The following is a 9,613-nucleotide window of genomic DNA, read 5'->3' as shown; positions in this document are numbered from 1 at the left end:
CACTGGTCTGTTAACCAATAAAAATAACTACATAGGAGGCATCTTTCATCACTGCTTCACTTTCTTGACAAGATGAAAAAAGAGGTTGAATTAGCTCAAGTTTGAAACTTGTGAACAGTAGTGCCAATTAGCAAAACTTTAATCCAAGTTCAATTTGTGCAACTTTCATATAGATTTTTATTTTAAAAAATTCTGTAAAACTGTATGGAAAACTCCTCTCCCTAACTGGAGGGTACATCTTAGGTTCACTCACCTCATGCTTGGGTCAGAAAAAAGATATTTTGGCTGCAAACATAAGGAATTTTCTTTGGAAATGTAAGTAGGACAGTGGTGCTCACTGAGTCCCTCCTAGCTAGTTCCAGTTTCGGGGGTTAGGATATTGCTAATGAATATGCATGAGCTATTTGGACACATTGGATGCAGTGCATACAAATATATCTCATATTTAGTTCTATCTTCACTAGATTGTAAGCTCCAAGGAGTAGGAACTGTCCATCGTGTGACACTGACTGTACAGCTGTGTGAACATCTGGTATGTGCTATATAGATCACGATGATGATAATAAGCATAGTAACAATAACCTGACTACTCGTGGGGGCCCAGGGACTGGCTTGAAGCCAGGGTGAAGGTGACTAAGGAAAGAGGACTAGGGAGAGGCGCGTTTAAAAACGAAAGCAGGCAGGGGGAGGCTTGCTTCTGTCGTGATATCGGGAAGCGCTTCGAATTGCTACCTGTCCTTTTCCTCGAGGTAAGAAGAAGAAGAAGGCGGCGGCTGGCAGCGATCACACCCCACCTGCAGCAGCGCCAGGAAGTGGAAGCCCCCGCCCAGAGGAGTCTGCTCTCCGCCGTCGCCTCCTTCCCCGATCTGTCGCTGCCTTCTGCCCGGCCGCTCCTCTCCCGGGACTCTTCCGTTTGGAGCCGTCGGAGGAGCCCGCGCGATACCGAGGTGAGGGTGGCGCTTCGCCTCTCCCCCCGAAACTCGGCGCCCGCGGTCCCGCACCTGAGCCCGGCAAGATGGCGGGCAGAGCCCTGACCCAGGTGAGAGAGGGAGAGGGTTCGCGCTTTGTTTCTCGCAGGTGGGCTCAGCGCGCAGCTCGTGCTGTAGAAGGCAGAGGGCGGGCGGGCAGGTAACGCGCTTGTCCCCTGTAGCGTCAGCGCCCGGAAAGGAAGAGTTAGAACGGGGAGCGGTCGGGGCGGACGGAAACTTTTTAATTGTGAAACGCAGCCTTTTGTGCATAGCGCGCGCCAAAAGAGGTGTGTATATATAAAGCGATTACTAGTTTGATTTTCGTGTGGATATGTATGTATTTATATATTTTTTTCCTTTAAATACTGGGATCTAATCTAAAAGTAGTGTGTTAATTAGTTATGTAGTTATTTTATTTTTCTTTAAAATTGTTCTGGAGTTTCCTAAGCCCGGGAATGAATACAACATTTAAAACCGCGGCGCAACCGACTCTGGGGTGGAAACCGGCTGCATTTGTGGATGATAATTTGGAAAGAAAAATCCTGCCCAAAGTGATTAAATTGGGTTGCTATTTTTGTTTTTAATTCAAAAGTTTAGGTATAAAACAGATGGGGGTTTTTTTTCCCCCTTTCCGATATGCTTATTTTGAGCTTGGCATCACATATGTCTTGGTCGTTTCATTCCTGGGTTTATCTGATTTTCAAATCATGCTTTCTCCAGTCCCACTACGGACAGAGTAAACCACTTCATAATGAACCAGAAAGAGTCTAACATTAAAATTTAGCACTATACCCGCTCAGAAGAAAATGTTAATTTCCAATAATTTTGTCCATTATTTGGGACGGTGCATTCCAAACAAATATTTGTTCCCTAACTGTTGTCATCCTCCAAACCCCTGTGGACTATCCTGGAAAGCTGTAAACTCATGAGCAAATCTTTCAAGTTACAAAGCATAAACTACCTTACCTTTTAGTTCTATATGCTTGCTGATAACGTAGGCAAAGATAAAATACTTAAGTGCATGAAACTTATTTATTTATTATTTTTTTGATTGGGGAATCTCTGCAGCAAAATACTTTTCTTCAGATGAGCGACTCCCTGCCACCTGCTGCCAAAACACATAGGAGCTGTACACTTACTTACCAGAGTACAGTGTCAAAAAATGACTTCTGCAAACAGCTTCGGTTACTTTCAGTTAAAAAGAAATATAAGGAGTTTTATTACATCTTCTGGGAATTTCTTTTTTCCAGACAGAGACTAACCTTTTTTCCCTCATGTTTTGATTCTTTTCCATTATCTGGCCTAATGAAATCTTTGAATGGTCTGCTATTCAAGGTTTGCTATGTTGCACTGCCTCTACTACTTTTCATCCTGCACATTTTAAAGGTGGAGGGGGCTATAGAAGTATATCTTCTGTTACGCTCCTAATTTATCTGGCCACGGTTAGGCTTACAAAAATAAAGGCACTGTCAAGCCGCTGCCACTTGTCCTCGCGGGTAGGGGTGGGAAGCCTTGACAGCAGATCCAGCTAGAAACTTTATCCCAAGAGTGAAGTTTCAAGTCTTAAGAAAATGTGTGCTCTGCCAGCCCACCTCTTTGCTTTGGGAAGGAAAGCTTAATGTCTTCATTTGCATGGGATTTCGATGGAAGGGTGTTGAACTGAGCGCATATCTTTAAATGCACGTTTTGTGCAGGTAAAGCTTCCTACATTGGAAGTAATGCTTACCCACACAAGATATGCGTTTTAAAGGTGGGTAAAACTATGCGTTCAGCTGCATTGGCCTGATAGTGTTTCCCCCCACCATGCTGTCATACATACAGATAAGTACATGACAGCAGGGAAAGACCATGTTACTCAGTAAAACACACTCTAGTGTCCACCCATCAGAAGTCACACTTAGGAACCTACACTGATCTTATTACTGCAGAGCTGAATTTCTGAATCTGTCAGCTAAACATCATCTAGGATTTCATGAACCTTGTTCAAAACCGACTTTTCTCTATTCTGTAACTGTGGCAAAGCCCTGTGTGTAAGTTCTGCAGCGGGTGCAGTATAAGGAGCCATCAAAGTTCTGTCTTGCATAATGAAGCACTGGAGAAGGTGGCATCTATCCCCCTATTAATTTTTTCAATACTTTTCAGAAATTGCCTAAGAGAGATCGCTAGATTGGCTGCTTATTCCCAGCAGCATAAACATGTAAAAATCCTGGGAAATGGTAAACATTCCAAAAAAAAAGTGAGTTCTTCCTCTCAAATAGCTTGAAAATTATAGCAAATTCCAAACACCATGGTTTCCATGACAAATAAACCATTCCAGTCATTAGGGACAGAATAAAGCTGGCTTATTTTATTTCTCTTTCTGTGTTCTGGAATTTGTTTTCAATTTTTTTTTTTTATAGCTATTCTCACAGGAATATTTAAAAAGTACACAAATAGAGCAAACAAAGTGAATTTAACAGACCATGTTGTTAATTTTCCCGGGTTTGAGAAATAGCATTCCACTGTCATCTTGGGGGTGGGGGAAGGAAGATGAGATATGACATGAAGAAAAGAAAATGTTCTCACAATTGGTAAATAACTAACAAAGGACCCTGGGTATTCAGTAAATCATAGAACCTCCAGAAAAGACACACACACACACACAAAAAAAGAAAATCTAACCTACACCAGAATGCTATCCTGTATAATAACAGACATTATCTGTCACAAAGTCTCACCAACCGGTCAGTTTTTGGAACAGGTTGCCAAGTACCCAGGCAACCACACTGCCAAATGGCAGTGCAAAACCTCAGTTTTGTTTCACTTCAAGTTCTTCATCATCATCCTTATTTATATCACCCCTTTCCAACCAGAGAGATCAGAGTGTGTTACAAGTTAGGTGTACAATATTACCACAAGCTGGGTTATATAAAGTGATATTGTTACAGTGGGTATTTACTATAAGCGTAGCATTAATAGTTGAAGGAAACGAGCGCAGTTGCATACAGTGGATAAAATAGATAATGTGGGTAGTCAGGACATACATTTTCTCCGCAACTGCCTTTTTACAACCTCCCCCCACCTCCCCTTTCCCCTAAAACCACACAATGACACAAACTGGAATCAGCAAGGCTGCAGCCTTATTATAATATTAGGTGCCCGAGCCTGAAACTAAACATTCAGGAACCCGAAAATGACCATCCGCCACCTCCCAGCAAGATGCTCACTGCTAGCCCCCCGGCCAGCGAGTTCCGGTCAGACTTAATTCGTAATCATGGGCCCCCGCCACCTCCCAGCAAGGAGTCCGAGTTGACAACTGCACCCGATTGTCTTAATACAGTGAGGCATGACCGAAGTCAAGTCAGCAGAAATAGTGACGTTGAACCCCCAAAGGCTCGGGCGACCCTCGTCCACACCCCCGCTGTGACAAGAACAAGCCCCATTTACAGGCAACAATGGAAAGGGTGAGCTGGAGGGAAGCGGCCGCGGCAGCAACGAGGCGCGAACAGTGAGTTCAGCGCCGCTGCTGCCAGTAATGCCCCCTGACTCCTCCTCCTCCTCCTCCTCCTCCTCCCCCCTAGTGCCCTATGAGCCAATAGGCTCCCGTCTTTAGTAGTTCAACAATAACTAGCTATCTAAACAGAGCACAGCACGGCTCTGCCCCTCCTCTCCCCCCAACTAGCAGCACACACAAACTTCTAGGCCCTACCGTTCCCCCCCCCTCCCCTATCCTGACAACCCCCTCCCTACGGCCTGCTCCGGTGTGCACCTGACACCACATTACTTCAGTCGAGCAGGCACGAGGCCTGCTCGACCTCCCAGAGCTCTAGATTTCCATTTAGTTATTACAGGCGTGCTCAAACCAGTCCTTGAGGACCCTTCTGTCTGGGTTCACCCCCACCCCAGCCAGTTGGGTTTTTAGGATATCAATAATATGCATGAGAAATATTTGCATACATAGGAGGTAGTGCATGCAAATAAATTGCATGCAGATTAATTAGAAATATCCTGAAAACCTACTTGATTGCGTGGGGTGGGGTGGGGTCAGGGCCGGCGCATCCATGAGACCAGCGGGGGCGTTGCGAATGGAGGTGGGGGGCTAGCGCAAGGCAGAAATCGCCTAGGGTGCCTACTACCAGCACCCCTGAGTTAGATACATGAAGTATCCTTTTAGGCCTATAAAGATATTGTTGGCATATACAAACTCATGAAATATTCAGATAAAGTGTATACAGTATATAATAAACTAGCAACTGTACCCGTTCTATGCCCGGGTGGCGAGCCTTTTTATTGGCACATCTGCTCTTGTTTTGAGCTGAATTTCCCTAGAAATTCACTGTAAGTGTCCCTTCCACATACACACACCCTCATACAGGCTCCCTCACTCTGACACACACACACACACACACACACACACACATCCCTTCATATAGGCTCCCTCTCTGAAACCCACAGTCAAGCATCCTGCGCACTCCCCCTCTTACCAACCAAGCTGTCTCTCGCACTCCCCCACACCCCCTCCCCTCTCTCCTACACACATTCTCTCTCACCGGCATCCCCTTCCCCCTCATATAGGCTCCCTCTCTCTGAAACCCACACTCAAGCATTCTCCCCACCCACCCTCTCTTACCTCCCATGCTCTCTATCACATCCTTCCCACCCCTTGCTCACCAACCATGCTCTCTGTCACCCCCCCCCCCCCTCTCTCACACACACATGGTCTCTCACCAGTATCCGCCGTCCCCTCATGCTTTGTCTCACACCCTCCTATTCTCTCTCACCCTCCCGTCCCCGACAAATATTATCTCTCACCGGCAAGCCACGGGACCCGCGGCTGAGATGAAGGCCCAGTGCGCCGTTCGTGACACGCGTGATCAGAAAATAGCAGCGAAGACCCCGGCATGCCGCGAATGGAGCGCGTCCCACGACACGCGCTCCGTTCGCAGCAAAGTTGAAGGCCCGGGCCTTCCCTTTTCGCTGCGCCGGGCCTTTCTCCTCGCCGCGAAAGGAGCATGTGCCGCGGGACGCACGCCAGTCGCAGCATGCCGGGGTCTCCTCTGCTGTATTCTGCCTCTCCTGCGATGGCTGCTGTCCTTCCTATCCGTGTCGTGTTTGAGCCACCTGCGCCATCTATCGGCGGGCTGCGGAACATCCGCGATCACTGATGGACACATTCCAAGCCCGATATATTATGGACTATATTAATATTCGCACATCGGTCTTTGTGTGTGTGTAATGTAAACTGGGTGTTGATGGTGTGGGGTTTTGTGAGTTTGGTAAGAGCCTGACTAGTTGTGGGCAGTGGCCTTTGCTGAAAGGAGCTTTCCACACCAATGCAGGCGCACACATGGAAGGGGAGATTAAGGCTGAGGTGGGGGCTGATGACCCATTTTGCTGAAATAAGAGAATGAACTACCTTGTGGGGGGGTGGGATGCCTGAGGCTGAAGGGGGTGGTTTTGGGGAGGGTAATTGAGCATGGCTGGGAGACCCTGGAGGAAGGGCGGCTTCAGTGGAGAGGGAGAGAGAGAGCTGAGAATTGAATACACTCACACTTTCGGAAATGTGTGTTCCAAGGAGGTCACCTTTCCAATCTTAGATAGAATGGACTTCATGCATACTACAACTTACAATTTTCAAACTCTCAAATCTTGTCAGGATGGGCATTCTTCTAGTTTGGATAGATAGTTAAGGTATATTTCAGAGGAGCTTCTGTTACTTTAGGACGTTCACATTCATTTGTTGCTTATTACAAGGAAAAGTACATTACAAAATAATATCAAACTGCGTCTGACAAACATCTCCTTGTCTAGGAAATGTTTGTGTGGTCATACTCCATGAAGGCTTATTTTGTCACCCATAAGAATTCCTTTTCTGGCCTGACAGTTTTTGCCTGCCTTATTTTTGGGTCTCCACTCAGAATTCGAGCTGGGACCCTGATGCCATAAACCTTTTCATGCACAACTACCCAGGGATTTTTCCTCTTTCTATTTCCCATCCAGCTCACTTAGCCCAGCCCTTGGCTGGGGGTGTGCACCAGGGCTACTCCTGGAGCCCTAAATCTGGATGCGCTAGGTGTTGACGTTGTATGATGGCTGGGACTCCCTCTTGTTGGGGACTATGACTGCTGCCTCTGAAGCAGCTTCTGCCAGCCCAGGCAGTAGAAGACTTGACTCCAGGTCCTTCACATGGCAGCGCACAGCATAGAGACCGAGCAACTGGGCCAGCCCTGCCCATAACAACTGAGCTGGCAAATTGCCATTTTGGCATTCGATGAACAAAGATCGATATGGAAAGGAGATAAGTTATTGCATCTAGGTAGTATGAGATATATTGGGGGAATTTGAATCCTGCATCCCTCAGAAAGCAACAGACATTTCTTTTTAATCATTTAGCACAATTGCCCCATAGAGCGAGGAGGAAAAGCTTAAAACAAAACAAAACACAGTAAGGTATAATCATAACAAAGTATGAAAAATTAAAACCATACAATCCAAAATAAAACATGAAAATGCCAACTACAAGCCACCAGGAGGGGAGAGAGTCATAGTCATTGCTTAAGGGTGACACTTAGTGGGTGGATTCAGGGCTCGTGAATCCACCCACTGGAAGGAACCCACTAGGGCATGGCCCCTGGCCCAGGACCTTTACTGCAATGACTGGAAGTTGGGAGAGGATATAAAATAGATGGAAAAAATCCCTAGTTCCAATTGAGCTGGAAGTAGAAGGGAGCAATGAAAAAGTGCTGGGTCAGCACACCCACCTCCGCCAAATGTAATAAGCCTCAAACACAATAGAAAATCCAGATATGGATCCAACCCAGCATGAGCAAAATCAGTTAAAAGTTTGCACAAAAATATGAGATCTTAACATGCAGACTCTATCTAGAAAGTGGTGAGGAGAGTGAACTGAAGGGAGTAGCCATCAAAATAAGATCTCTGAATCAGTCTCTGGAATTTGTAATCTTGTTTACCCTGTTGAAAGGTAGGAATACCAGTTCCCCAATGCAGCCCAACAAAAGCCTGAACTGACTCAGCCGGTTCCTGACTTGACCTAAAACCATCTGCTAGCTCGGTTAACTACAGTGACCAGTGATCTTTAATGCCGGTCTCTGAAGGTAAATGTCACTTCAGGGAGGGGGAGGAGAACATAAGAAAATGCCACACTGGGTCAGACCAAGGGTCCATCAAGCCCAGCATCCTGTTTCCAACAGTGGCCAATCCAGGCCATAAGAACCTGGCAAGTACCCATACACTAAGTCCTGACTGTGTAAGGCTGTTTTAAAATGTACAGCTCCATCTCCATTCCGTTTTAATGGGGTAAAATAAATCTCCGTTAATGCCCAACAAATATCCATGTATGTGATTTTATGGCAAGAGTTGCCCTCCATTAGACAATGTCTTTCTGATGTCATTCTTGGAAAGTACTGTGGTTACCATGCAAGTACTCGAATGCACAGGAATAAGTGTCAGCCAAAAAGTATAAGGTGATCCCTTTTTATTGGACCAGCTTAATGCGGAATGCCTTTACCTACTCATTTTTTGTTTTGAGCTGATGAAGGGAGTATAGCTCCCAAAAACTATTGTGACCCTGTCCCCTCAGGGCAATATAAGAGCTCCCTGCCTCTCCAAGTGCCAAGAAATAAGATAACAGTGGCGTCACTGTTCTTCTTTGAACCTGAGATAATCTGGACACAATGGGGGAAATGTCCTACTTCCTTTCTCTGCATTCCCAGCCCTCTACATGGTAATTTAAGTAATAGGTAATCCCACCCTGCCAAAGCAGCTCCCACAGATAGAGAGGAGGGGGTAGGATGCTTAAAAATAAAGTTCTCCTATGTAGGTAGGAGGATTATATATGCCTATCTGTCTCAAGAACTGAATACTTAACTAAATACAGCACAATTTTATTTCACTCTGCCTAATGCTGGAAGAATGAAACGGATTAACAGAAGAAAAAAACTTTAAAACAAATAAAAGGTACACTTTACAATTTTTTTTCTTCTTCTTACTTGGTAGCACTTTTCAGTATTGCCATTAACACTATTTTATCATTTTACAGGTAACCATTCAGACTCTGACCTAAATAGCAGGTAAGTACCGGTAATCAACTTTCAAACTCTTTGAATCTCATAGACATAGCTCTGTCTCTGTCTCTTCAGAATAGGTAAATGTGTGCTGGTATCTTAATGTATCTACTGTGTATACCAGAGCACTGGATTTGAGTTTGAGTAGTTGAGTACTCATATGTGTAATGTAGTATATTCATTTGTGAGCTCATGGTTTTTCAGGTTCTCCCTCGCAGATGGAGGTATTCTTCTCTGGTGCATTGGACCAATCATAGCTGGGCTGCATCCTCATGGTAGCTGCTCTCTGGTCTTTTGACTCTCATCACTGAAGATCCATGAAATGATGTCTTCCTATTCTGTCTATAGGGAACATAGCCGACTGAAACTCGAAATGCATCCTTCACTGGTTCAGGAAACCTCTATACTTCTTTAGGTCCCCGTGGTCACGTGGAGGTGGTGGCAGCTGCGTAATGGGCCTAGGAGCCACAGTGGGGCAGAGCCAGCACCAGGGTTGGTGGCTGCATGGTGGCCATTCTGATGGCTAGTCTCTCTAGAACACTGGTGATCTGATTCAGTGTCCCTTGCTGCTTTTGTATATGC

At 45.6% G+C, this 9,613-nt stretch overlaps 1 protein-coding gene across 6 annotated transcripts in view; it reads left to right on the top strand.

The window, feature by feature from the left end:
- The first annotated feature begins 454 nt into the window (after window positions 1–454).
- The window catches only part of LOC115097225 (tight junction protein ZO-2-like), an 82,198-nt gene continuing 73,039 nt past the window's right edge, over window positions 455–9,613 (top strand). The window contains exons 1-3 of one of the 6 annotated variants that reach the window (XM_029612862.1): window positions 813–1,039; window positions 8,879–8,924; window positions 9,007–9,037. Coding sequence is in view for 1 of the 6 variants with exons in the window: in XM_029612852.1 (XP_029468712.1) it covers window positions 1,016–1,039 (24 nt within the window). In the remaining 5 variants the exon portion in view is untranslated. Of the gene's footprint in view, window positions 533–595; window positions 1,040–1,180; window positions 1,256–8,878; window positions 8,925–9,006; window positions 9,038–9,613 lie in introns of those variants that run through there. The other 5 variants (XM_029612870.1, XM_029612895.1, XM_029612878.1 and 2 more) reach the window with 5 other exon arrangements.

Source organism: Rhinatrema bivittatum, chromosome 1, assembly GCF_901001135.1.
Source record: "Rhinatrema bivittatum chromosome 1, aRhiBiv1.1, whole genome shotgun sequence".
Lineage (NCBI taxonomy): Eukaryota > Metazoa > Chordata > Amphibia > Gymnophiona > Rhinatrematidae > Rhinatrema > Rhinatrema bivittatum.
This window is presented reverse-complemented; position numbering and strand designations above follow the sequence as displayed.